The sequence below is a fragment of the Theropithecus gelada genome, chromosome 14 (genome assembly GCF_003255815.1).
Source record: "Theropithecus gelada isolate Dixy chromosome 14, Tgel_1.0, whole genome shotgun sequence".
NCBI lineage: Eukaryota > Metazoa > Chordata > Mammalia > Primates > Cercopithecidae > Theropithecus > Theropithecus gelada.
In genome coordinates, this window is record NC_037682.1 from 15,958,386 (window position 1) to 15,986,061 (window position 27,676).

Sequence of the window (27,676 nt, forward strand, 5' to 3'; positions counted from 1 at the left end):
ACTGTTTCCCAAATCAGTATACAGTAGGCACTTGGTAAATACTAAGCCTAGTAAAGGACTGAATGATGGTAGACCGAACCCCCAAAGCAAAAGAGAAAGGGTCCAACAGCGCCTCCTTGAGGTGCTCTGCCCCAAGCCACTGGGAGAAACGTTGCAGCCCGCGACGAAAGCCGGACCATAAAGGATTCCCGACCGCCGGGCAGCGGTGCTCTGAGGGCACAGGTCTACGCCGTCCCTCACGCAGTTTCGGAGAAGGAGCGCTGGGCCCATGGAGGGAAGGCGGCAGGCTCGGCGGCTGCGGAAGCTCGCTGGGGCAGGGGCTCAGGGCGGAGGTCTGATGGTGGAGGCCACCGAGAACTGTCACGGAGCCGCGTCCGCACAGCGAGCATCCCTTATTCATTCAGGGCGAGTGTGTATTTGGGGCGGCGCGCGGGGGTGCTGACCAAGACCGGAGAGCTCCCGGCGCGGCCGCCGGCGGAGCGAAGGCTAGAACCCCTATGAGCGCCCCCCAGCGCCCCTGAGCGCTCGCTGCCGGTGCACGACGCCCCCAGCGGGAGGCAGGGATCAGCAGAGCCTCGCGCCCCGAGGCCCGCCCCCGTCTCCCCACAAGGACCGTGAGTCCCGGGTCCGAGCCCTCCGCGCGGGGATCGGGCGGTTGCCCGGCGCGTTGTCCCTCGGCGGCCTTCTGGCCCCGCCGGCGCGGATGCAGGGAGGTCCACGCACCGACCGCGGGAGGAGGGGTGGGCGGGGCTGCCGGGGGTGGGGCCCCCGGGGCGGGGCGCGCTGTGTCGCGTGTAGGTGCTCGGTCCTGCTGGAGGCCGCCAGTGGCACACACTCGGTCCCGAGATGGCGAGCATACGAGTGGCTAAGGTAACCGCGTATAGGATGATCCCTTTCTCTTGGCTCCCCTCGCCCCCCGCATTCCCTCCTCTCTCCATCCCCTCCGCGGCTCTCCGAGCACATTCATTTATTTGTCTGGGCATCAGAGCTGGCTGAATCCCTGTCCTTCCCGCGCTCTACTCAGAGGAGGACTGGCCTGCAAGAGTGGCCAGAGCTGGAGTTTTGGGGGTTTGGGGGCCTCCGCTTGAGCCGTTTGCGTAGTGAAGATGAGCTAGCTCCTCCAAAACTGGTTTCAATTTCGCTTTTCCTGCCTGAGACTTGTGATAATAACTGGGTGCATCTCCAGTGCAGAAAAGGTCCTTGGCATCATGGTGCCAGGCATTCTGCTACTGCTGGTGGTGGGTTATGAACACAGATGACCAGGATGAAGTCCTTGCCTTGGAATAAGCCCATGGCCCATCCCATAATTTGATGGGATTACTAGAGTCCTGAGAAACAGGACTGTATTACTAGAGTCCTGAGAAACACGGAATGCTGATTAGAATTTGGGGCAAAGTTCCCTGGGTATTCTCTGGAGGCAAGATGCGGAGGTGGACCTGGAAGGCCTCCTGGAGTAGGTGGCTTGCATTCGTGAGTTCTACAAGTGTTGAATGCCTACACGTGCTGGCCCTGTTCTAGGAGGTGGGGGGTGGGGCGGGCAGAGATGAACACAAATCCGGCCCTTGTTGAATTTTATTCCTATCAGGGACACAATTTGAAATAAGATCTGGAAGGATGCGGAGGGGGCAGTTCCCGCCAGAAGGTGGGAAAACCCAGGGTGTTTGGAGATGGATTAGGGAGGAAGGTGATCCTGGTGAAGTGAGTATGGCACCGCAAGTCTCTCAGAAGTGCGCCTTCCAGTCTGCAGGGTGGAAGGGCAGGCTCTAGGCGAGGAAGAGGGTGCCTGCTACCCACAGCCTCTAAGAAGAAAATGGCCTCAGACTGGGACGCCCAGAGCAGGCTTGGCCTAGATCCTAAATCTGGAGGTTGGCAGCAAAATGAGTCAGAGGGTCTTTCCAGCCAAGGGGAAGAGAGATGGGAGCCAGAATTTACTGCACTGGAACCATTACATGCCAAACAGTGTACATGGTTCTTTCATCTAATTCTCACAGCAGTTCTGTGAGATAAGTAATATATACCTGCATTTTACAAATGAGGAAATTGAGGCGCAGAGAAAACAACTTGCTTGTGCAGAGTCTTTCAGTAAGGAGCAATGGGACTGGACTATGAAGCCAGGTCCACAGGCCTCCAGCCTGCAGGCTCTTTCAATGGCCTTTCTACTTTCATTTTCTGTTCCGGTTAGTCAGGTGATTTCCTATTAGGCAGTAGGAAAGAACTGTGTGTTTTAAGTTGGGTTTCAACTTCCTCAGGCTTTGGGAAAGTTTTGGCAGAACTCACCCTAAATAGATAAAGTCCAAGTGTGCCCAGTTATAGTAAAGTCAGGGAAATGTTTATTCCAGTTCTTCTCTGGTCAGCCTTGGGCTTTGTTCTTGCCAAACAGTCACAGATGATAGAGAAACTCTTAGGAGTACAGGTGCTTCTAGTTTGGAATAAAGATAAATGAGGGCCCATTGACTCTGGGTGGGAGGCACCAGAAGCAGCTTATTGGTTGAACAGAGATGGAAGGTAGACTGAGAGAGAGGAGGGGGGCGTGGGATGTGTTTATATTATATGTTGGGGGTGGGGAGAAGGCAGAGAAAGTTCAAATGGTCCCCGGTGTTAAAGGACCCGTCCTCAACTGTGGACTGGGTTTGGAGAGCTTCCGTTTCTCAACATCATCACTGCTGACATTTTGGGTCAGATAACTCTTATGTATCCGTTGTATGTTTTTAGATTTGAGGTTACTGCAAGGTTTATAAATAATATCTTATAACCCGTTATTTTAAACTAATGACAAGTTAACACTGATTGCATAAACAAACAGACAAGCAAAATGAAACCTAATAAAGGCCAGGTGTGGTATCTCACTCCTGTAATATCAGCACTTTGAGAGGCTGAGGTTGGCGGATTGCTTGAGCCCAGGAGTTTTGAGACCAGCCTGGGTAGCATGGGCGGATTGCATGAGCCCAGGAGTTCTAGACCAGCTTGGGTAACACGGCCAAACTCCGTCTCTACAAAACGTACCAAAATTAGCTGGGGCACGGTAGCACACTGCTGTAGTCCCAGCTACTTGGGAGGCTGAGATGGCAGGATCACCTGAGCCCAGGAGGTTGAGGCTGCAGTGAGCTGTGATTGTGCCACTGGACTCCAGTCTGGGTGACAGAGTGAGACACTGTCTCAAAAAAACAAAAACAAAAACAAAAAAAACAAAAACCTAATACAAACTGTACACTTTAACTTCATCTTTCTGCTTTTTAACTTTTTCTTTCTTTCTTTCTTTCTGTCTTTCTGTCTGTCCTTCCTTCCTTCCTTCCTTCCTTCCTTCTTTCTTTCTCTCCTCTCTCTCCTTCTCTCTCTTTCTCTCTCTCCTCCTCTCTTTCTCTTTCTCTTTTCTCTCTTTCTTTCTCTCCCTCTCCTCTCCTCTCTTCTCTTTTCTTTTCTTTTCTTCACAGTTTAGCTCTTGTTGCCCAGGCTGGAGTGCAATGGTGCAATCTTGGCTCACTGCAACCTCTGCCTCCCCGGTTCAAACAATTCTCCTACCTCAGCCTTCCGAGTAGCTGGGATTATAGGTGCCCGCCACCACGCCCAGCTAATTTTTGTATTTTAGTAGCAATAGGGTTTCACCATGTTAGCCAGGCTGGTCTTGAACTCCTGACCTTAGGTGATCCACCGGCTTCAGCCTCCCAAAGTGCTGGGATTACAGGCGTAGCCACTGTGCCCAGCCCTAATCTGTTTTTCTGTGCACTTACTATAACCAGTGAGTTTTGTACCTTCAGATGATTTCTTTTCTTTTGTTTTTTCTTTCTTTTTTTTTTTTGAGACAGAGTTTCCCTCTTGTTGCCTAGGCTGGAGTGCAATAGTGTAATCTCGGCTCACCACAACCTCTGCCTCCCGGCTTCAAGTGATTCTCCTGCCTCAGCCTCCCGAGTAGCTGGGATTATAGGCATGCACCACCACGCCTCGCTAATTTTGTATTTTTAGTAGAGACGGGGTTTCGCCATGTTGTCCAGGCTGATCTTGAACTCCTGACCTCAGGTGGTCCACCCACCTCACCCTCCTAAAGTGCTGGGATTACAGACGTGAGCCACCGGGCCCGGCCCAGATGATTTTTTATTGCTCATTATTATTTTTTTTAAATTTCTGATTGAAGAACTCCTTTTTAGCATTTCTTGTAGGACAGGTCTGGTGTTGATGACATCTCTCAGCTTTTGTTTGTCTGGGAAAGTCTTTATTTCTCCTTCATGTTTGACGGATATTTTCACTGGATACACTATTCTATGGTAGAAGTTTTTTCCCTCAGTCATAGTTTATTTAAATATGTCGTACCACTCTCCCTTGGCCTGTAAGATTTCCACTGAAAAGTCTGCTGCCAGACATATTGGAACTCCATTGTGTGTTGTTTATTTTCTCTTGCTGCTGTTAGGACCCTTTCTTTATCCCTGACCTCTGGGAGATTGATTATTAAATGTCTTTGAGGTAGTCTTCTTTGGGTTAAGTCTGCTTGGTGTTCTAGAACCTTCTCATATTTGGATATTGATATCTTTCTCTAGATTGGGGAAGTTCTCTGTTACTATCCGTTTCAATAAACTTTCTAGCCCTGTCTCTCTCCCTACCTCCTATTTAAGGCCAGTAACTCTTAGATTTGCCCTTTTGAGGCCCTTGTCTAGATCCTGCAGGCATACTTCATTCTTTGCTGCTTCTTCTTTTTTTTTTTTTTTTTTTGTGAGACGGAGTCTCGCTCTGTCACCCAGGCTGGAGTGCAGTGGAGTGATCTTGGCTCACTGCAAGCTCCACCTCCTGGGTTCACGCCATTCTCCTGCCTCAGCCTCCCGAGTAGCTGGGACTACAGGTGCACGCCACCACGCCCAGCTATTTTTTTTTTTTTTTTTTTTTTTAGTAGAGATGGGGTTTCACCGTGTTAGCCAGGATGGTCTCGATCTCCTGACCTTGTGATCTGCCAACCTCGGCCTCCCAAAGTCTTTGTTTATTCTTTTATTCTTTTGCTTCATCTGACTGCATTTTCAAATACGCTGTCTTTAAACACTCTAATTCTTCTGCTTGATCAATTCTGCTATTAAAAGGCTCTGATGCATTTTAGTATGTTAATTACATTTTTTTCTTTTCTTTTTTTTTTTTTTTTGAGACAGAGTTTCGCTCTTGTTGCCCAGATTAGAGTGCAATGGTGTGATCTCGGCTCACTGCAACCTCTGCCTCTCCAATTCTCCTGCCTCAGCCTCCCAAGTATCTGGGATTACAGGCATGCGCCACCATGCCCGGCTAATTTTTGTATTTTTAGTAGAAATGGGGGTTTCACCATGTTGGCCAGGCTGGTCTTGAACTCCTGACCTCAGGTGATCTGCCCGCCTCGGCCTCCCAAAGTGCTGGGATTACAGGCGTGAGCCACCGCACCCGGCCTCAATTGCATTTTTTGACTCTGGAATTTCTGCTTGATTCTTTTTAATTATTTCAATTTTTTTGTTAAATTTGTTGATGGGATTCTGAATTCCTTCTCTGTGGAGGAAATATTTAATTTCTTTGAGTTTGCTCAAAACAGCTATTTTGATTTCTGTGTCTGAAAGGTCACGTATCTCTGTTTCTCTGTACTTGGCCCTTGTGCCTTATTTAGTTCGTTTGGTGAGGCTGTGTTTTCCTGGATCGTCTTGAAGCTTGTGGATGTTTGTTGGTGTCTGGGCACTGAAGAGTTAGGTATTTATTATAGTCTTTGTAGTCTGGGCTCGTTTGTACTCATCCTTCTTGGGAAGGCTTTCTAGGTATTCGAAGGGCTTGCCTGTTGTGATCTAATTTTTGGTCACTGCAGCCATGTCTACATTAGGGGGCACTCTAAGCCTAGTAACACTGTAGTTCTTGCAGACTCTTGGAGGGCACTACCTTGGTGGTTTTGGATAACATCAGGAAGAATTCTCTGGATTACCAGGTAGAGACTCTCATTTTCTTCCCTTACTTTCTCCCAAACAAATGGAGTCTTACTGAGCTCCCTGGAGCTGGGTGAGGTGTGACACAAGCGTCCCCATGGTCACTAGAACTGGGACTGCACTAGGTCAGGCCTGAAGCCAACACAACACTGGGTTTTGCCCAAGGCCCGCTGTAATCACTACCTGGCTATGCCCTATGTTCGCTCAAGGCCCTAGGGCTCTACAATCAGCAGGTGGTGAAGCCAGTCAGGGTTTTTGTCCTTCCCTTTAGGGCAGTTAGCTCGCTGCTGGGCCCCAGACAGGTCCACAGTTACTGTCCACGGGCCAGGGCCTGCAGTCGGAAACCTTAGAAATTTACCTGGTGCTCTGTTCTACTGCAACTAAGCTGGCACCGAAACCACAGGACACAGTCCTTCCCACTCTTCCCTCTCCTTTCCCCAGATATGGGAGTCTCTCCCCTTGTCCACCACCACCATGGGTCTATGAGGAGTACTGTCAGGGTACTACTGCTGATGTTCGCCTAAGGCCCAAAGGCCCTTCAGTCAGCTTGTGATGAATGTGATCAGGCCTGAGACTCACCCTGCAGGTCAGCAGTCTCCCCTCTTGTTGGGCCTGATAATGCTTTGTTAGGATGTTTATCAGCATCTCTGGCCTCTACCCACTCTCCCAATTTGTGCAAACGGAAAAATGTTCCCAGATATTACCAAATGTCGCTAGTTAGATAAAATTGCCGCTGGTTGAGAACCACTGGTTTGTACCAATTCATTGTTCCAGAGAAATGTGACCTGCCCTTGAGTGTCTTTTTATCTTCCCCAAGAAGAAAAGGCCTGTAGTCCCACAAGATGGACCCTAAAAGAGGGGCAGCATTCCTTTGTCAAATACATTTGAGAAGTACTGCATGCTGTGGGCCCACATCTTGGTCAATCACTATACACAATAGCATATTAAAGGCTCAGGGAAGTTCTACAGTGAAGAAATCCCTTTAGCCTAGATTTCCCAAATGTACTTGACCTTGGAACGCTTTTCCTGTACTACCTATTAACCTTCTGCAGGACATACTGTACACATTTGCCCCATCTGGGCCCTCTACCCTGGTGCTTCTCCCCTTCTCTGCATGGTTTCCTGCTCATTCTGCATGGCCCAGCTCACAGAGTGTACCCTCTATGAAGCCTTCTTTCTCCCCTCTCATCTCCCTCCCTACTGTATATCCATACACATTCACATAATCACATCCATGTTTCGTCCATTACTCTACTGAAATTCTTGAGGACTGGGTCCTGTCTCAGTTACATGCCAGTAGAGAATGCTCAGTGATAGCAGCTGGGAGAATTCAAAAGGGATATTCAGGTGCTTGGGCCACAGTTCTGGGAAGGTGAGTCACTCCTTGCCCCCTTGTGTCCCTGCTTGGAGTTCTTCTCTGCTGTGGTCTTCTGGAGTCATTTCCTTTCTCCAGCCCTGATCTGGCAGAGTTTGAAGCGGTGGGGTCCTGTCTTTGCTGTAGATGCTCAGTAGATGCTTATGGAAGGAAGAAAGGAAGAGAGGCAGGGAATTAGAACCTAGTGACTTTCTAGGAAGAAGGCTAGAGAGCAGAGGTTAAGTACCCTGCTTTCAAGAGAAAAGCCTCCTAAGAGCACTTACTCTCAAGTTTTAATATCTGGGAGAAGTGATCTATTTTTCCCTGCACTGAGTACCTAGGTGTACCAGAGTTGTGGTGAGGCCACAGTCAGAAAATTCACTTAAAGCACCAGCACTGGCAGGGCGCGGTGGCCCACGCCTGTAATCCCAGCACTTTAGGAGGCCGAGGCGGTGGATCATGAGGTCAGGAGATCGAGACCATCCTGGCTAACATGGTGAAACCCCGTCGCTACTAAAAATATAAAAAATTAGCCAGGCGTGGTGGTGCGCGCCTGTAGTCCCAGCTACTCAGGAGGCTGAGGCAGGAGAATGACGTGAACCTGGGAGGCGGAGGTTGCAGTGAGCCGAGATTGTGCCACTGTACTCCAGCCTCGGCGACAGAGCCAGACTCCATCTCAAAAAAAAAAAAAGAAAAAAGAAAAAGTTCCAACACTGTGCCTGATACATACTAAGTGCTCAGTAAATGCGGGCTCTGACTTTACCGGCTTCTGCCCCTAAGATGGCCAGTTTTGGACTTGGGACAGCTTGCTGCTGGGACAGGGGGAGGGGGCTGAAATAGGGAGGACTAGGTCAACTGCCCACTCACTTGTGTCTCCTGCAGGAGCTGGAGGATCTTCAGAAGAAGCCTCCCCCGTACCTGCGGAACCTGTCCAGCAGTGATGCCAATGTCCTGGTGTGGCACGCTCTCCTCCTACCTGTGAGTATCCATGGGGACTGTGGCTTTGGATTGGGGACAGCTTAGGCCAGGGACATGGGCAGGGAGGGTTAGGACTAGGCAAGAATTTTCCCTGCCTTGGGATCCTTTTACTGGAGGTTATCATTGCTGGAGGGGTCCTCTCTCTGAACTGATTGCTTCTGAGATCCAGATACTTCTGAGGTTCACCTTCCGATAAAGATGCCAAAGGACTTTTGGACTTAGTAGGAGACCCCTTCCTTAAATCAGTAGCCACCAAGCCCACCACAGAACTTCAGGAGACAAACAGCATCAAAAAGAAGAAGAAATAAAGATCTCTTGGACCTTTGTCAAGGGGTAGGGATAAACTTCCAGGCTCCCACTGTTGGTAGAATTTGCTCCCGCGAACTTAAATTGTATTTTGTTTTTCTTTAGTCTTATTTCAGAAAATTGTTATATATGAAAATACAAATGGGCCGGGCGCGGTGGCTCAAGCCTGTAATCCCAGCACTTTGGGAGGCCGAGACGGGCGGATCACAAGGTCAGGAGATCGAGACCATCCTGGCTAACACGGCGAAACCCCGTCTCTACTAAAAACACAAAAAACTAGCCGGGCGAGGTGGCGGCGCCTGTGGTCCCAGCTACTCGGGAGGCTGAGGCAGGAGAATAGCGGGAACCCGGGAGGCGGAGCTTGCAGTGAGCTGAGATCTGGCCACTGCACTCCAGCCTGGGCAACAGAGCGAGACTCCGTCTCAAAAAAAAAGAAAACACAAATGCTCATTTCTACTGTTCTTATTTTTCTCTGTTTATTATTTGGTATTTTTTTGATAAAGTCTCTCTGAAAGCAGTATTCCAAAATAGTTATCAGAGTGCAGATCTCTCTTTTTTTCATCCGATTGTTAGTGACTAAAGATACTTTGAGAAATTAATCTACGCTTTTCGTTACTTGGAAATAAAATTGAAGACATTGAACTTTTGGTTAGTCAAAGCTCTTTGGAATGTCAAGGGACTAATTCATCTTATTATTTAGGATTTGGACTTTTTTTTTTTTTTTTTTTTTGAGACAGAGTCTCACTGTGTCACCCAGGCTGGAGTGCAGTGGTACGATGTTGGTTCCCTGCAACTTCCACTTCCCGGGTTCAAGCGATTCTCCTGCCTCAGCCTCCTGAGTAGCTGCGACTACAGGCACGTGTCACTATGCCTGGCTAATTTTTGTATTTTTAGTGGAGACAGGGTTTTGCCATGTTGGCCAGGCTGGTCTCAAACTCCTGGCCTCAAGTGATCTGCCCACCTCGGCCTCCCAAAGTGCTGGGATTACAGGTGTGAGCCACCGCACCCAGCAGGGTTTACTTTTTATTGACAATGCAGTGGCCTAGGTTGTGTCATCTTCTCTTTAAACTAAACTGTAGTCCAGAAAAGTAGAGAAAGGCCTGAGTCAGGTCACCGCAGGAATCTGTCAAGTCCCTTGGGTTACTGTGTTGAAGCGATCCACTTACCTGGCTTAGAGTGAGCACACCTGTTCTAGACCTCAGGTGCCAGGAGAAGATGCTCAAAGGAGCTCCAGGAACTGATTATATCTCCAAGGAGACCAACTTTGAGATGATGAAAGTAAAGCGGGGGTGATAGGAAAACCTAGGAAAGGTCTCGTTTAGCAGAATACTATGAAATCAGAGGACCTCAATGGTTGGCAAGACCAAGGTGGTTAAGTGTGCCCCAGGAACTGGCCACAGACCTTCCACCCATATAGGTGTCCTGAAGAAACATGATACTTGAGAGGAATCCCAGAACTGGAGGACCAAAGCTTGATGTAAGTCATCAGCTAAGCTGAAGGTTCCTGGTGAGGCCATAAAGGAGGGGATGGTTGACTGGCAGAGGAAGGAGAACCAAGAAAGGTCTTTTGGAATAGCAGAGAAATTCCTCCTCAAAGACTCGGTCTCAGTTTATGTGTTCACCAAAGTGGCCCCACTTGTCACATCTTGGTCATGGAAGGTTTCAGCTCAATGAGCCTTTTGAAGCTAATAGTAAGAATTCTCATTCCTTGAGAGTCTCCTGTGGACCAAGTGCTGTTTTAAGCACACGACATATGAGGTCATATTGAATCTTCTCAACCGTCCAATGAGGAAGGTTGTCTTCCTCTTAAAATTGCGGAGATAGAAACCAAGGAGGTTAAGTAACTGGTCTGTGGTCACTCAGAGTAAGGTAGCAGGAGTGGAATTCAGCAGACTCCAAGGTCTTCTCTTTTAACCACTCCATGAAAAACGAATAGTTTTCAAAATTTTTTAAAAAGTAGCAGGCTGGGCACGGTGACTCACACCTGTAATCCCAGCACTTTGAGAGGCTGAGGTGGGTGGATCACCAGGGGTCAGAAGTTTGAGACCAGCCTGGCCAACATGGCTAAACCTTGTCTCTAGTAAAAATACAAAAATTAGCTGGGCATGGTTGTGAGCACCTGTAATCCCAGCTACTCAGGAGGCTGAGGCATGAGAATCTCTTGAATCTGGGAGGCGGAGGTTGCAGTGAGCTGAGAATGGGCCATCGCACTCCAGCCTGGATGACAAGAGTGAAACTCTGTCTCAAAAAAGCAACAACAAAAAGTAGCAAAATACTTTATTTAACCTAGAACTTAGAAGGTAGTAGGACTTTCTCAATTGACTGTAAGATACAGTATGGAATCCTCTGGTCCAACTTCTTCATTTTACAAACACGGAAACTTATCCTCAGAGAAAGCTTAGTCACACAGCAAGCCTGAGGCAGAGCTGGGACAGGTCCCCAGAGCTCTCAGCTCCATGACTCTGCTACCTCCTTCCTCTATTAAGACCTACAAAGCCCAGAAAGAAGCCCTTTCAGGCAGGACACACTGATACCCCTGTCTTAGTCCATTTGTGTTGCTGTAAAGGAATACCTAAGGCTGCATAATATATAGAGAAAGGTTTATTTGGGTCAAGCTTCTGCAGGCTGTACAAGAAGCATGGCGCCAGGTGCAGTGGCTCATCCCAAAATCCCAGCACTTTGGGAGGCCGAGGCAGGTGGATCACCTGAGGCCAGGAGTTCAAGACCAGCCTGACCAACATGGAGAAACCCTGTCTCTACTAAAAATACAAAATTAGCCGGCCATGGTGGTGCATGCCTGTAATCCCACCTAGTTAGGAGGCTGAGGCAGGAGAATCGCTTGCACCTGGAGGCAGAAGTTGCGGTGAGCTGAGATCATGCCATTGCACTCCAGCCTGGGCAACGAGAGTGAAACTCCATCTCAAAAAAAAAAAAAAAAAAAAGAAGCATGGCACCAGCATCTGCTTCTGGTGAGGCCTCAGGAAGCTTCCACTCATGGTGGAAGGCAAATGGGAGCCACATGTACAGATCACATGGCAAGAGTGAGAGAGAGAGAGAGAGAGAGAGAGAGAGAGAGCAGGTGCCAGGATCTTCTAAACAACCAGCTTTTTCAGTAAGTAATAGAGTAAGAACTCTCTTATTACTGTGAGGATGGCACTGAGCCATTCATGAGGGATCTGCCCCCAGGACCCATACACCTCCTACTAGGCCCCACCTCCAACACTGGAGATCACTCTGGAGTGCAGAGTGAGACTCAAACTGCAACCTCTGCCTCCCAGGTTCAAGCAATTCTCATGCCTCAGCCTCCTGAGCAGCTGGGACTACAGGCGCACGCTACCACGCCCAGCTACTTTTTTGTATTTTAGTGGAGATGGGATTTCATCATGTTGCCCAGGCTGATCTCGAACTCCTGAGCCCAGGCAATCCACCTGCCTCAGCTTCCCAAAGTGCTAGGATTACAGGCATGAGCCACCACCGCGCCGGTCTTGGGGATAAAATTTCAACCTGAGATTTGAGGAGACAAACATCCAACCACAGCACCCTACCATCCTGCTCTGAGGCCTCAGCCATAGGCCTTCTCTGACTGATAGGCCCAGCCTTTTCTTCTTGAGACCATAAAAGGTGAGATATTTTCTCTTTATCTTCCTACTCTTTTATACTCTATCTTTTTTTTTTTTTTTTTTTTTTTTTTGAGATGGAGTTTTGCTCTTATTGCCCAGGCTGGAGTGCAGGGCTGTGATCTCTGCTCACAACGTCGGCCTCCCAGGTTCAACTTCCACTTCTCGGTTCCTGCCTCCACCTCCCCGTGTGTCGGGTATTATAGGCACACGCCACCATGCGCAGCTAATTTTGTATTTTTAGTAGAGACAGGGTTTCTCCATGTTGGTCAGGCTGGTCTCGAACTCCCGACCTCAGGTGATCCACCCACCTTGCACTCCCAAAGTGCTGGGATTACAGGCATGAGCCACCGCGCCCGGCCTAGTTACTCCATTTCTCATCTCAGTGCGCTCAAGGTCACCATGATTTCTGTTTTGCCCATTAAGGAGGAGGAGCTCTGAAAATCTTGACTCTCTGCTTAACCACATATGCCATTCTTGCTGTCTTTGCTCTGTCTTTGCTCTGTCTTTTCAATAACAAAGGCTCTGAAAAGATTTGGTAATTTGGAACCAACTGGAAGGCCCCTTTGTTCTTCACTGGGGTCACCCAGGTTCTGGGGTTTCTCCCTCCTAGGGCTGTGAGTAGTCATCTTGTGTAAAGGTGTAGGGTTGACAGTGCTGGGTTCCCATCCCTGCAAGGCTGCTGTGGTCCTAGGTGAGTTACTTACATACACTGAACTTGAGTTTTCTCCTCTGTAAATAGAGACGCTAATAATTGTGAGTTTTTATACCTATTGTAGTAACTGACACATATGTAGTACTTGCCATGTGCCAGGCGCTATTCTAAATCCTTGGCATAAATTAAATCATCTCATCCTCACATATGCCTTATGAAGAAGTTTATTATTATTGTCATATGGAAGCATGGAGAGGTGAAGTTACTTGCTCAAGATCACATTGCTAGTGAGTGTCAGAGCCGAGTCACACCCAGGCATGGTGGCTCTGGAGTCTGTGTGACCCGCATACTCTGTTGCCCAGGCTAATGCATGTCAAGTCCTTAGCACAGGACAGCACAGATAGGCGCTCAGAAAAGTGTTCAGGTCGCTCAAAGTCTAGAGGGTCTTCTCTTGGCTCCTTGCAGCTCCCAACCCCTCGGTCACTCCAGCCCCTGAGTTTGTTTGTGTTTAATTATGGTAAAATACATATAACACAATTTACTATCTTAACCGTTTTTAAGTATACAGTTCAGTGTCATTAAATAGGATTACAGCTGGGCATGGTGGCTCATGCCTGTCATTCCAGCACTTTGGGAAGCCAAGGTGGAAGGATCGCTTGAGGCCAGGAGTTCAAGACCAGCCCTGGCAACATAGTGAGACCCTATCAAAAAATTTTTAAAATTATCCAGGCTCAGTGGTGGGCTCCTGTAGTACCAGCTACTCAGGAGGCTGAGGTGGGAGGATCACTGGAGCCCAGAAGTTTGAGATTACAGTGAGCAATGATAATGCCACTGCACTCCAGCCTGGATGACAGAGCGAGACCCTGCTTCAGGAAACAAACAACCAACCATGGTTGCACAACCATCACCATCGTTCATCTCTAGAACTTTTTGTCCACCTGTACTGAAACTCTGTACCCCTTCAGTAACTCCCCATTCCTTTCTTTCCCCAGCACCTGGTGACCACTTTACTATTTCGTTTCTATGAATTTGACTATTCTAGGTGCTGTACTTCAGTGGTATCTTGCAATATCTGTCCTTTTTTGTCTAGCTTATTTCCCTTAGCATAGTGTCTTCAAGGTTCATCCAGAGTGTAGCATATATCAGAATTTCTTTCCTTTTAAGGCTAAATAATACTCCATTGTGTGTATATGCCACGTTTTGTTGATTGATCCACTTGGTTTGCTTTCACCTTTTGGCTGCTAGAAACATTGGTATACAAATACCTGTTTGCTTTCAGTTCTTTGGGTATCTACCCAGAAGTAGAACTGCTGGATCATATGGTAATTCAGTGTCTAATCTTTGGAGAAATGGCCATACTGTTTTCCACTGCAGGTGCACCTTTGTATTTTCCTAAGTCCCTGAGTTCTTAGGATTTCCTCATTTTCTCCATTTCCTCACCCCCATTCTAATGTTCTAAGAAAGGATGTTCCATCCTTTTCTTCCATAATCTCAGAAATCCATGAAAGCTGAGATGGTCCTTAGAGCTCATCTAGTCCGTCTTTATCCACTTTACAAATGAGGAAACTGAGGCCCAGAGATGGGAAGTGGCTGAACCGTGGTCACACAGCAAAAGCCTGGATCAGACTTCTCTGCCTCCCAGGCCAGTGCCCTTTGGTGATTTCACATTTTCACTAATCCATGACTCAGTTGTCAAATGAATGCAGGTGCTGTGCGTATCCTGGCTCATGTGTCCCCCTGGGAGTGAAGCAGAGGATGCCTAGGACCCTGGGATGGGGGCAGGAAGGGAAGAAAACCAGACCGGAGCTTGACCCCTTTTCTCTCTGCACAGGACCAACCTCCCTACCACCTCAAAGCCTTCAACCTGTGCATCAGCTTCCCGCCTGAGTATCCGTTCAGGCCTCCCACGATCAAATTCACAACCAAGATCTACCACCCCAACGTGGACGAGAGCGGATATGTTTGCCTGCCCATCATCAGCAGTGAGAACTGGAAGCCTTGCACCAAGACTTGCCAAGGTGGGGCTGGGCTTTGCCCGGAGGAGGGACTGATACTGGGTAGAGATTACTGGAAGGGGGTTTCACAGACTTATTCTGAGCTTGAAAAGCCCCGAAGAGAGGAGGTGAAAATTGTGAGTCTTGGCTGAACTTACTGTGAGATAGAAGGGATGCTTCCTGGACAGACTGACCTCCTCCTGCCTCTGTTCCTGTACCTGGGCAGTTGTGACAGAGGAACATTGCTGTGGTTCACGAGAGAGGTAGCTTGGCTGTACAGGGAAGGGCTCGGGATAAGAAAGCCCGCTGTTCCCTCTGTGGACTTTGGGCAAGTTTTCGTTCCTTTCTGGGACTCGGTGTCCTAAATGACAGTGGAGGGAACTGGCCTCATAATGAGAATAGCTGTCACTTGACTGAGCACTTTCAGCGCTGTGCTGAGAACATCACATGCGGACTTCATTTTCATTTCCTCTACAACCCCGTGAGGTAGTGTTGTCGTTAGCCTTGTTGAATAGACCCGGACATTTGAGGCACGTGAGAGGCGAAGTGGTTGCCTAAGGTCATACAGATGGCAAACGGCAGCGCTTGGCTGAGTCGCGAGCCACATGTGACTGTTGCAACTGAGGAACTCAGTTCTTTTCCTTTTTTGAGACGGAGTCTCGCTCTGTCGCCTAGGCCGGGGTGCAGTGGTGCGATCTCGGCTCACTGCAACCTCTGCCTCCCGGGTTCAGGCGATTCTCTGGCCTCAGCTTCTCGAGTAGCTGGAATTACAAGCATGTGCCACCACATCCAGCTGATTTTGTGTTTTTAGTAGAGAGGGATTTTGCCATGTTAGCCAGGCTGGTCTCGAACTCCTGACCTCAGGCGATCCGCCTATCTTGGCCTCCCAGAGTGCTGGGATTACAGGTGTGAGTCACTGCGCCTGGCTGGAACTCAATTCTTAATGGTACTTAATTTTAATTTTTCTTTTTCTTTTCTTTTGAGACACGGTCTGTTTCTATTGCCCAGGCAGTTAGTTCAATGGTGCGATCTTGGCTCACTGCAACCTCTGCCTCCTGGGTTCAAGCCATCCTCCCACCTCAGCCTCCCGAGTAACTGGGACTACAGGAGCATGCCACTACACCTGGCTCATTTTTGTATGTTTTGTAGAGACCAGGTTTTGCTATGTTGCCCAGGCTGGTCTCAAACTCATGAGTTCAAGCCATCCACCCATCTTGGCCTCCCAAAGTGCTGGGATCACAGGTGTGAGCCACCGTGCCCAGCCTGATTTTGATTCATTTAAATTTAGATGCCTGCCTGTGGCTAATGGTTACCATATTGAACAATGCAGCTCTAGAGCCTGTGACTGAGTCAGTGTGCAATCCTCTGCCTGGACCACCTCAGGAGTTTTTAACTCAGGAAACAAAAGTCCTTTGGTTGGTGGGAGTGGGAGCAGGGAGAGGAGTGGTCCTTGGATGAGCTTCAAGGGGTCTGGGAACTATCTGTTTTGCACGTGGAGTGTGCGTCTGTCTCAGGAGATGGGCTGCTACCTTCACCAGGTTCCCAAAGGCTTCTGTGAAAGATGAAGAGCCAGGGGACCATGGTGGTTTTCAGTCTTTAGCCTTAGACCCCTTTTGCCCAAGGAAAAGTTTATTTGGACTATCAATATAATGGAGGAAAACAGAGTAGTTTTTGTTGAAATGGGGATAAGACCCAGAAACCTCACTTATTTCAGTGGCTCCCATGATGAAGAGCTTCTCTGAAGCCATGGAATGTAGTTGTTTGAAAACCACTGATGTCATCAGTCAAGGTCTTGGGTGTCACCAACCAAGAATGAGCGGGGTGTTTGATCCGGTCATAGAGTCATCCTAAGAGATGGAACCTTTCCTCCAAGGAGTGGGTGTGGAGTGTCAAGGCATTGGGAGTGGGCAGCCGTGACCCCCTTCCCTCTGCCCTGATGTCCTGGCCTGTCTCTCCCCAGTCCTGGAGGCCCTGAATGTGCTGGTGAATAGACCGAATATCAGGGAGCCCCTGCGGGTGGAGCTCGCTGACCTGCTGACAGAGAATCCGGAGCTGTTCAGAAAGAATGCTGAAGAGTTCACCCTCCAATATGGAGTGGACCGGCCCTCCTAACTCATGTTCTGACCCTCTGTGCACTGGATCCTTGGCATGGTGGACGGACACACCTCATGGACTGAGGCCAGAGCCCCCTATGGCCCATTCCCCACTCATTTTTTCTTTCTTAGGTTGTTAGTCATTCGTTTGTGTGTGGGGGGTAGAGGGAAGGGAGCTGTGAGTGTGTGTGTTGTGTGTGGACTCCCTCCCGGGTTCACCTGGCCACAGGTACACCCTTCCCACAGCCTTTACATCCCCCAGAGCCAAGGGAGTTTAAGTTTGCAGAGTTAGAGGCCAGTTCTCCAGCTCTCCATCTTAGAGAAACAGGTCATCTCGCCGGCCCGCTTGCAGGAAATGAGCCCAGCAGCCAACTCGAATCCCCCTAGGGCTCAGGCACTGAGGGCCTGGGGACAGTGGAGCGTATGGGTGGGAGACATATGGAGGGTACCCTATTTATACCTGAGTCAGCAAAGCCACTGATGGGAATCTGCAGATTTAGGTGCTAAACCGTTTATTTTCCACGGATGAGTCACAATCTGAAAAATCAAACTTCCATCCTGAAAATCTGTATGTTTCAAAACCACTTGCCATCCTGTTAGATTGTCAGTTCCTGGGACCAGGCCTCAGACTGTGAAGTGTATGTCCTCCAGCATCCAGTCCAGGGGGAGCCACAGAAACCATGTTCTTGCTTAAGCCATTAAAGTCAGAGATGAATTCTGGAGTGCAGCTGAGTCTTTGATGAGGCGATGGTGTGGTTTCATCAGGACCAGAGAGGACTAGGGATTTAAGCATAAATTTCTGACCTTGCTTCCCCTGGATGTTCCCCAAACATCAAAAGGAATGTTGGCTATGGAAAAATAGGCCATCCTTGGACAGAGGTGCTTTCAGAAGGTACAAAGGGATGACGTCCCCATTTTATTTTTTTTATTTGAGAGAGAGTCTCACTCCGTCACCCAGGCTAGAGTGCAGCAGTGTGATCTCGGCTCACTGCAACCTCCGCCTCCTGAATTCAAGCGATTCTCCTGCCTCAGTCTCTTGAGTAGCTGGGATTACAGATGCCCGCCACCACGACTGGCTAATTTTTGTAATTTTAGTAAAGATGGGGTTTCACCATATTGGCCAGGCTGGTCTCGAACTCCTGACCTCAGATGATCCACCTGTCTTGGCCTCCCAAAGTACTGGGATTACAGGTGTGAGCCACCACGCCCAGCCAACATCCCCATTTTAAAGATGAGGCAATTGAGGCACAGAGCACTTCAGTGGATTGCTGGGGTCCACTCTGCCAATCCACACCCCTGCAGGTGAGCCAGGGTTGTGGCTGGGATGTGTTTTGTTTTCTGTATTTTTCATGAGCTGCTTTTATCAGCACATATGCCCCAAATGGCTGATAAAACCGGACTGGATAGTTAGCAGGAAATTGTAATCAGCTCAGGGGTTTGTATCTCATGAGCAATGGAAAAGCAAAAACAAGCCAAAACTTCAGCCAGATAGAGGGATTAACTTAACCCAGAGGAAGAACTTTCTGGTTGCAATTGTTGTAAGCTCCTGGAATACTGCTGGCTTTTCAGAGACAGAATATGGGGTGATTTGAGTCAAGGAAGTCAACCAGATCCCACTTGTTTCTAGAGACTCTTCTCCAGCTCTTGCCCTGGAGTGCCCTCACCTGAGAAGCGTGGAAAGAGGGGAATATAACCAGAAGAAGTGCCACCAGAGTCAAAATGTAAGTTTGTTTTTTATTTTTGGTGACCACTTACTGAACACTTGAGTGGCAGGACTGGGCAAAGCTTTTTGCCCTTTTCATTATCTCATTTGACTCTCGCAACACCTTCATAAGGTTGCAACTCCCATTATCCCCTTTCAGCCTGTAAACTGAGGCCCAGAGAGGTTAACTGTATGGCCCAGTGTCACACAGCTGGTTAGTGGTGAGACCCAGGCCATTGTCCTTTCCCAGACACCTTGCATAGTTATTGATACCTCAGCAGGTGAGGAAACCCCTGTGTCCAGAGTTTATCATCCCAGAGTGCAGACGTTCCTGGGCCAAGTAGGGAGCGGGCACTGAGGGGCCAGAGAGGATTTTACAAAAGTACTTTTAATGCGGTTAAAACCAACGCCACATGCCCTTGCCTGAGCCCCTGGCTCTGGTGCCTCCATCGAGCAGAAGGGAGCCCCCAGGCCACAGCTGGTGAGCTGGGCACCCTGCCCATCTCTGCCCACAGAGCCAGTCACCTCCTCATTTCTTCTTGGTCTTCACCAGTCCTTTCTGCACGAGGCTGCGGTACAGTTCCTGGATGTAGGTGTAGACGCACTTGGAGTCGGGCACAGCCAACCGCACCATGTCATCCACGTCCAGCAGCTGAGCACAGTCAGCCAGTTTCCTAAGGAATGGGGTAGAATGAGGAGCAGAAGGTCAAAGGCGAAGGATATGGGAGCTAAGGGGATGGGTGCGGGCAGCCCAGCAACGATGAAGCTCATAGGATGGGCTGGGATGTTGGAGCTGGGAGATCATCTAAGCCAATCATCCCATTATATAGATGAGATAACTGAGGCCAAAGCAGAGTTAAGACAAACCCAGGCCAGGTGCTGTGGCTTCCTTTAGCTGTGATACTCCTATAGGTAGGTCACAGGATGTAGACAGGTAACGCCAAAGCCAACCCCAGTGAATACTTCAATAATGAGTTTGAGGCCAGGCACAGTGGCTCACACCTGTAATCTCAGCACTTTGGGAGGCCAATATGGGAGGATCCCTTGAGCTCAGTAGTTCGAGACCAGCCTGGACAACCCAGTGAGACCTTTTTGGAGAATGGGAGCTTCTCAAAAAAATAAAAACAAAAATTAAAATAATAGAAGACTCAAACCCAGCTGGGTCTGATTCCAAAGCCCACATTTTCATTGCGCTTCTTGTCCTCACCTGGGAGCAGGACCCTCTGGTGTCTAGTTCTACATTAACCCACCACTTTCACATGCGTGTGTATCTGTCCTCTGGAACCGGGGAACTTCTGTTAGGCCAGGCCCCTCAGGAAGAACTTAAAGGGGCCGGGCGCGGGGGCTCATGCCTGTAATCCCAGCACTTTGGGAGGCTAAAGCAGGTGGATCACCTGAGGTCAGTAGTTTGAGACCAGCCTGGCCAACATGGTGAAATTCCATCTCTACAAAAAATAAAAAAATTAGCTGGGTATGGTGGCGGGCACCTGTAATCCCAGCTACTTGGGAGGCTGAGGCATGAGAATCACTCAAACCCAGGAGGCGGAGGTTGCAGTGAGCTGAGATCACACCACTGCACTCTAGCCTAGGCGACAGAGTGACACTGTTTCAAAAAAGAAAAAAAAAAAAGATAAAGGACAGAAACCAAATCCTAGCCAGAGTCCTGGCGTGCAGCTGCAGCATCTCCAGAAGCATCATTCATTCAGTTTCTATGTATTTATCAGGAGCGTATTATGTGCCAGGCCCTCTTCCAGGCTCTGAGAATTCATCAGTGAATAAAACCAAAACCTCTGCACTGTCATGGCATGGACATTCTTGTGGCGGGAGACAGCAAGCAACACACAAAGTAGGTGGTACATCAGATGGTGAGAGGTGCTCAGGAGGAAAATAAGGCAGGAAGGGACACAGGGTATGCTCTTACGTTGGAGGAGATCTGGTATTTTTAATTTATTTTTAATGTATTTATTTATTTTTCAGATGGAGTCTTGCTCTGTTGCCCAGGCTGGAGTGCAGTGGGGAGATTTCGGCTCACTGCAACCTCTGCTTCCTGGGTTCAAGTGATTCTCCTGCCTCAGCCTCCCAAGTAGCTGGGATTACAGGTGTGTGCCACCACGCCCGGCAAATTTTTGTATTTTTAGTAGAGACAAGGTTTCACCATGTTGGCCAGGCTGATCTCAAACTCCTGACCTCAAGTGATCCACACGCCTTGGCCTCCTGAAGTGCTGGGATTACAGGTGTGAGCCACCGCACCCAGCTGTGGTATTTTTTAATAGGGTGCTCAGGGTAGGCCTCTTAGAGTAAGTCATATGCACATCTGGGGAAGGGAGTCCAGGCAAAGGAAACAGCAGGTGCAGGGGCCCTGAGGCAGGAATGCTTGGTGTGTTTCAGGAGCTGCTGGCACTTGGCAACAAGTCCTCTTTTTCTAACTTTGCAGCTGCCCTTTGGGGCTCTGTGACACCACTGGCTTTGCTGAGTCCGATAATCTGAGCTAATCAGTGTTGAGGCCTCACGCCAATCTCATGCTTTATCAGATGCTTCCCCTTGGACGTTCTCATAGACTCCTTCCCTCCATCCTCAGCCAGCAGAAGAGGAAGCGGAGACTCAGAGTGTTTCGATGGTTTGCCCAAGGCCAAAGTGAGCAACACAACCCCGGGGGCCTGTCTGACACCTCTGGCATCCTTACTCTGAAGCTGGGTCTCAGCAGTCCCTGCCTACCAAAGCCAGCCATAGGTGCTGGCATAGGAGAAACCAGGGCCCCAGTGGAAATCCTCCCTTGGGGCTGAGACTGCAGGGCCAAAATCCACACTGGACTGGGAGCCGTGGGAAGGACACACACTGGAGGATTTTGGAGAATGGGACAAACTCCCTGCAGCCAATGCAGTGGCCCATGGTTGTGGGTTCGGATGCTGTCCCTCTGTGTGGGAGAGGCAAAACCTTCATTTCCACTGAGCCGGGGGAGTGGGTGGGGAAGGGCTCCGCCACTGGGGGCTTCAGCATTGGCCACTCCCTCCCCTCATCCCCGGACTCCATGGGAATCGGAGGAGAGTTCTGGAACAGGCAGTGGGGTGTGATGGCTGTGGCAGACACTGTTTCCTCTTCACACTGACTCTTTACAGCAAGCCCTGTGATGTGGGGCCTCTAGAGAGGCTAAGACAGCTGGTGAGAGTCACAGAGCTGGGGAGGAGGAGGCGGGATTCAAACCCAGGCACCTCCTCTTCTATTCTCCTCCCTCCTTCTCCACACATCCCCACGACCTCCTGGGCTTTCAGCTGCCTGATGCCTCCTGTCGGCCTGTCATTGTCATCTGATGACTCCTCCCACCTTCCAGCGGCTCTGCCTGGCTCAGAAGCAGAGTCCAGGCAGCTGCAGGAGCAGGACAGTGGTTCACAGCCTGCGGTTCAGGAGCACTTGGTCAGAGCAGAGCTGCCTGCCCTTCTGATATTCACTTAGAGTTGTAAATCCATACTGTGAGTTTCCCTTTCATTTTTTAAAATTGTAGTTTTTTTGTTTTGTTTTGTTTTGTTTTGTTTTGAGACAAGGTCTTGCTCTGTCACCCAAGCTAGAGTGCAGTGACTCAATCATGGCTCACTGCAGCCTTGACTTCCTGAGCCCAAGTGATCCTCCCATCTCAGCCTCCCGAGCAGCTGGGACCACAGGTATCCACCACCATGCCTAGCTAATTCTTTGATTTATTGTAGAGATGGGGGTCTCGCTATGTTGCCCCGGCTGGTCTTGAACTCCTGGCCTCAAGCGATTCTCCTGCCTCGGCCTCCCAAAGTGCTGGGATTATACAAGCAAGCCACTGCGCTTGACCCAAGCAGAGATTTTTGTCTGTTTCACCCACTGCTGTATCCAGAGCCTGAAACAGTGCCTGGCCCTCAAAAAAATGTCTGTTGGGTATATGAATGTGTGGCACCAGCATCAGTGTAACTGCCCACTACTCAACCCCTGTGAATCCAGTCCTCGCCTAGGATCCCATCCAGCTCTGCCAGCCCATGGCTGAGGCTTACTCGGCTGTGGAGAAGGCCAGGGTGAAGTTGTGCCGGCGCTTCGTGGGGTCCAGCTCTGCGTAGTCAAAGGCGTCAGGGAAGAACTTGTGGATGAGGGCACAGAAGGCCATGCCACTGCTCCAGCTGGAGGAGAAGTTCTGGATGTCCACGTGCTGTGGCAGGCAGGGCACAGGGGAGGCCTCAGTGAGCCTCAGCCAGATGGCCTGGACTTGGCCCCCTTCCCACCCTTCCGCCCTTTGGGGTTTGCACCACTCGAACCCTCCTTGGACCCCTGCCTCACCCATGCAGCTCTGTCCCATGCCCACCTCGTATTTTTTTGTCATGGCTCGGCACCACTCCAAGAGCATGTTCTTGACACCACCAATGGCTGCCCCAGCTGCCTTAGTGTTCCGGAACAGGGCCGTAGGGCCGGACGCTGCCCTGTGAGGGGAGAGGGGTGCAAGACCAAGCCAGAGAGGCAGGAGGCCATGAAGGGCCCTACTGGGAGGATCCCCAGCCCTCAGGTGTCATTCCTCCTGCCTTGGTCTGGGCTGTTCTCACAGCCCCTGAGGCCACCCTCCCACCAACCCAGGGCTCCTACGTACGGGAAAACCCAGCTCAGCCCCTGGCCCGTGTCCTACCCGCCAAACTTGTCCACGATGGCTTTGCGGTTCTGTGCTCGGGGCCCCCGGGGCCGAGCCGGGGCTGATACCCTGCGCTCTGGTGCCTTCTCCTTCTTCTCCCCTGAGGGAGGGGACTCAGGGGGACTCTGGGGCACATCGCTGGGTGAAGACTCACTATACGGAGAAGTCCAAAGAAGCATGAGAGAGGCTGGGACCAGCACTGTAGGACACAGGGAGGGGGCTGTGGGGCTGGAGGGTGGGCAGCACTGCAGTCTAAAGGGGTGTGTGCAGTTGTTACACACATTTTTTCTGTGCCCAGCACTGGAAGGACATTGAGAAGGAATCATGAGTCTCGGTCTAACCTGGAGGAGTATGTGGTCTGGTGAGGACATGTGGGTAGAGCTAGGACACCTCTGAGGTCTGACCTGAGTTTGGAACCTGGCTTTGCTTTTTTTTTTTTTTTTTTTTTTTTTTGAGACAGAGCTTTGCTCTTGTCGCCCAGGCTGGAGTGCAGTGGCATGATCTTGGCTCACTGCAACCTCCGCCTCCCAGATTCAAGCAATTCTCCTGCCTCAGCCTCCCAAGTAGCTGGTATTACAGGCGCCCGCCACCACACCCAGCTAATTTTTGTATTATTAGTAGAGATGGGATTGCGCCATGTTGGCCAGGCTGGTCTCGAACTCCTGACCTCAGGTGATCTGCCCACCTCAGCCTCCTAAAGTACTGGGATTACAGGCGAGAGCCACTGCACTCGGCACAGCTTTGCCTCTTATTTGCTGTGTGATCTTGGGACTGTCACATCGTTTGAGCCTTAGCTTCCTCATCTGTAAAATGAGGACAAGAATACCTACCCATCCTATGTAAGAAGGTGAATGTAAAGCATCCAGCGGTGCCTGCTCAGTGACTATTCACTGGTCATCTTTCCCTAAGAAAGGGACAAGGAGGTCGGGCGCGGTGGCTCATGCCTGTAATCCCAGCACTTTGAGAGGCCAAGGTGGGTGGATCACCTGAGGTCAGGAGTTCAAAACCAACCTGGCCAACATGGTGAAACCCCGCCTCTAGTAAAAATACAAAAATTAGCCAGGCGTGGTGGCACGCGCATGTAATCCCAGCTACTCGGGACGCTGAGGCAGGAGAATTGCTTGAACCCGAGAGGCAGAGTTTGCAGTGAGCCAAGATCGCGCCATTGCACTCCAGCCTGGGTGACAGAACAAGACTCCATCTCAAAAAAAAAAAAAAAAAAAAAGGGAGGACAAGGAGGCAGATTTCAGCTCCATATAATTCCTCTAATGACTGAAGTTGTGCAATGGCAAGCATAAGCCTCTTATTTTATCCAGCACTTGCCACGGACCAGTCATTGGGCTAAAGTGCTTTGCACTTGTTACTCAGTGAAGCCTGAGAATAATCCTACGAGGTAGATACAATTGGTACGCCCACTTCACAGATAAGAAGAGGTTCAGTGATGTGGCCAAGGTCACACAGCTGGTATATGGCAGAACCATTGTCTCAACTCAGGCTTTCTGATCATGCTTTTTGGGTGACTGGCACCATGGAAACATGTTCAGCTGAAAGATAAGGAGCTCCTGTGAAGTGTCAGGGATGCCACAGGGCAGACTTCAGCCATGACATGGGAAGTGGACCAGGTATCCTTCGTGTTCCTTTCTGCCTCTGGTTTTTTTTTTTTTTTTTTTTTTTAGAGTGTCTTGCTTTGTCACCCAGGCTGGAGTGCAATGGCACAATCTCGGCTCACTGCAACCTCCGCCTCCCGGGTTCAAGTAGTTATCCTGCCTCAGCCTTCCAAGTAGATGGGATTACAGGCACCCAACACCATGCTCAGCTAATTTTTGTATTTTTTGTAGAGACAGGGTTTCGCCATGTTGGCCAGGCTGGTCTCGAACTCCTGACCTCAGGTGATCTGCCCACCTCGGCCTCCAAAAGTGCCAGGATTACAGGCATGAGCCACTGTGCCCCGCTATGCCCCTGGCTTCTTTGGTTTCCTGGGCTCTGCCCTGGGATAGGAAGCTGAATGCCAGGAATCCTGGAATATCTTGAAATCAGGTGCTGGGGGAGCCCAGACTGAGGTGATGGTGGATGCTGAGGGAAGCAGGAGGTAGGGGGAATTGGAGCTGGAGCCCCAGAGTTTGACATTACCTGGCTGAAGGACTGGTCTCTCCAGAAGCTACGGAGTCTGGACCCAACCCATCTGGAGGAGAGGGAAAGGAGGGAGGGAAGCTGGGGCTATCCATGACATGTTCCTTGCTCCCTCCCGCAGGTGGCCCCTGCAGGATCCTGTGGGCTCTGGGTTCTCACTCACCTGTGCTGAGGTTGTGCCCCTCCCCCGTGGGGCTCTCAGGCCACTCCTCTGGGGAGCTGGGAAGCACCCCTGCCCCTCCCTCTGGCTCTTTTTCCACGTCCTGCTCCTGCTCTTCACTGGGACTGCCTGGCTCCTGGAATGAGCATGATCTGTGTGAGTTCATGGTCACACAGCACCTGCCCTGGCTTCGAGGACTTCAGAAAGATCTGAAAGGCAGTCTGGGACTACGGTGCTGCACCCCTTGTCCCCCCTCCCCCACCCTGGGCTCTGGAAATCATCGGGAGGAAGACCAGACTTTGCCAACGGACTAAAGCAGAGGGGCCTTGTTTCCAGGAGCAGGAGATGACAGAGCCTCCTTCCCCCTTTCCCGCCTCACTCACTGCCTCCTCCGCCTCCTCCACCTCCTCCTTTGCATCAGCCTCCTTTGTTGTATCATGTTTGGCCTCCTCTTTCCCATCGGACTCCTTGGGTTCAGCCTTAGCCTCATCCTCCACAACAGCCTTCTTCTGCGATTCAGCCTTGGCCTCTTCGTCAGTAGCCTTCTCCTTGGGTTCAGTGCTGCGCTTCTCCCTCTGGCCTGTCTCCTCCTGAGAGGCTGTCTTGGCCTCCTCCTCGTCAACAGTTGCCTTAGGTTCAGGCTTGTCTCTGTCGTTGGCATCGGCTTTCTGCCCAGATTCAGGTTTGGCCTCTTTCTCCTCCGCCTTCTGCTTCTCAGAGGCCAGCATGCTCTCCTCCTTTTCCTCAGCCTCCTTGGGTTCAGATTTGGTCTCTTCTTTCCTGCCAGTCATCTCCTGAGAAGCCGCAGTGGTCTCTTCCTTCTCACCATCCTCCTCTTTAAGTTCAGCCTCAGCGTCCTCTTTCCCACCAGCCTCCCCCTGAGATTCCACCTTGACCTCATCTAATCCATTTGCTTCCCCCTGGAGTTCCACTGAAATGCCATCCTCGGCTGGTGGCTTTTCCTGCTTTCCTGCCTCGGCAGGAGGCCCCTCATTGATGGCCTTTCCAGCTGTGCCTTTGGTCTCCTCTGCAGGGGCTCCACCTTCTGACATCTCAGGGTTGTCTGCAACTGGGGAGACGGTGGTCCCATCCTCAGAGGGCTTCCCTTCCTTCTGCTCCATCTCTGGAAAGAGAAGACAAGCAGACCTTGTCATGCCCCATCGCAGCATGAAGTGAAGACCCCATCCTCAGAGAGCTCTGGTCTGGGAGTCAGGAAGTCCGTGGTTCAGTCTTGGCTCCTACTTGGACATGAGACCCAGGCATGAAGGACAGAGAAGTGCTTCCCCAGAGCTGGGATGGTTGGGCTACATTGACATGATGTTAGATGGTGTTCACCTGATGCCCCTCTGTAGGTTCTGGCTTTGGCTTTAAAGAACATTGAATCACATAATGCCTTTTCAGTCATGTTGCCTCTTTTTGATTAAGCCACTGAGCTGGTCACAATTTTATTGTATTATTTATTTTTTGAGAGGGGGTCTTGCTCTGTCATCCAGGCTGGAGTGCCGGAGTGCAATCTCAGGTCACTGCAACCTCTGCCTCCTGGGGTCAGGTGATCCTCCAACCTCAGCCTCCCGAGTAGCTGGGACTGCAGGTGCTCACCACCACACTTGGCTAATTTTTGTATTTTTTTGTAGAGACGGGGTTTTGCCCTGTTGCCCAGGCTGGTCTCGAACTCCTGAGCTCAAGCGATCCACCTGCCTCGGCCTCCCAAGGTTCTGGGATTACAGGCATGAGCAGCGCCTGGTCACAATTTTATACTGGCATCCTAGAACACCTGTGGAACAACCGCTACTCTCCTCTGAGAGCCTAGGCAAGCAGAAGTATCTAGATAGAATTGAATAACACCTTTTTGTTTCCATTGTATTTATTTTTACAGTTACTTTCTATTTCTGGTAAGTGATATTGAGTTTCCATTTCCAACAGTGATACAGTGTCTTTTAAAAATCCATTTACTGAATTTAAAAATAAGTTGATTCAAAGGAAGTCATTCAGGAAACTGGAATATAGGTGGTACAGAGGTAGCAAAATCATAAAGGTGGTGTATAAAAATGGCTGAAATTTAGGAACCCCAGGGCCAACTGGTCTCTGGAGCCTTGCCAGCTCTGCCAGCCTATGGTTTTCGGAAAAGGTGGGCCTGGGCAA

The 27,676-nt window shown here is 50.1% G+C and overlaps 2 protein-coding genes across 2 annotated transcripts; one reads left to right on the forward strand and one right to left on the reverse strand.

The window, feature by feature from the left end:
- Positions 1–755: 755 nt before the first annotated feature.
- On the forward strand, positions 756–17,631 carry UBE2L6 (ubiquitin conjugating enzyme E2 L6). The gene is made up of 4 exons (XM_025357070.1): positions 756–870; positions 8,149–8,244; positions 14,654–14,840; positions 16,777–17,631. Exons 1-4 carry the CDS (start codon positions 847–849, stop codon positions 16,926–16,928), a joined length of 459 nt encoding a protein of 152 aa, XP_025212855.1. The 5' UTR covers positions 756–846; the 3' UTR covers positions 16,929–17,631.
- Positions 17,632–17,852: 221 nt separating this feature from the next.
- On the reverse strand, positions 17,853–26,657 carry SMTNL1 (smoothelin like 1). The gene is made up of 7 exons (XM_025357611.1): positions 25,918–26,657; positions 25,538–25,670; positions 25,375–25,426; positions 23,242–23,397; positions 22,927–23,041; positions 22,622–22,773; positions 17,853–19,285 (listed from the first exon to the last, which is right to left on the reverse strand). Exons 1-7 carry the CDS (start codon positions 26,653–26,655, stop codon positions 19,141–19,143), a joined length of 1,491 nt encoding a protein of 496 aa, XP_025213396.1. The 5' UTR covers positions 26,656–26,657; the 3' UTR covers positions 17,853–19,140.
- Positions 26,658–27,676: the final 1,019 nt, after the last annotated feature.

What these genes read in the sequence shown, in the direction of transcription:
- UBE2L6 (XM_025357070.1), top strand. Translation starts at nt 847, where the DNA reads ATGGCGAGCATACGAGTGGCTAAG. An exon ending in CGAGCATACGAGTGGCTAAG is followed by an intron (nt 871 to 8,148) that starts GTAACCGCGTAT and finishes TGTCTCCTGCAG; the next exon opens with GAGCTGGAGGATCTTCAGAA. An exon ending in GGCACGCTCTCCTCCTACCT is followed by an intron (nt 8,245 to 14,653) that starts GTGAGTATCCAT and finishes CTCTCTGCACAG; the next exon opens with GACCAACCTCCCTACCACCT.
- SMTNL1 (XM_025357611.1), bottom strand. Translation starts at nt 26,655, where the DNA reads ATGGAGCAGAAGGAAGGGAAGCCCTCTGAGGATGGGACCACCGTCTCC. An exon ending in CCATGACAAAAAAATACGAG is followed by an intron (nt 22,774 to 22,926) that starts GTGGGCATGGGA and finishes TGCCTGCCACAG; the next exon opens with CACGTGGACATCCAGAACTT. An exon ending in CTGGCCTTCTCCACAGCCGA is followed by an intron (nt 19,286 to 22,621) that starts GTAAGCCTCAGC and finishes CCCATTCCTTAG; the next exon opens with GAAACTGGCTGACTGTGCTC.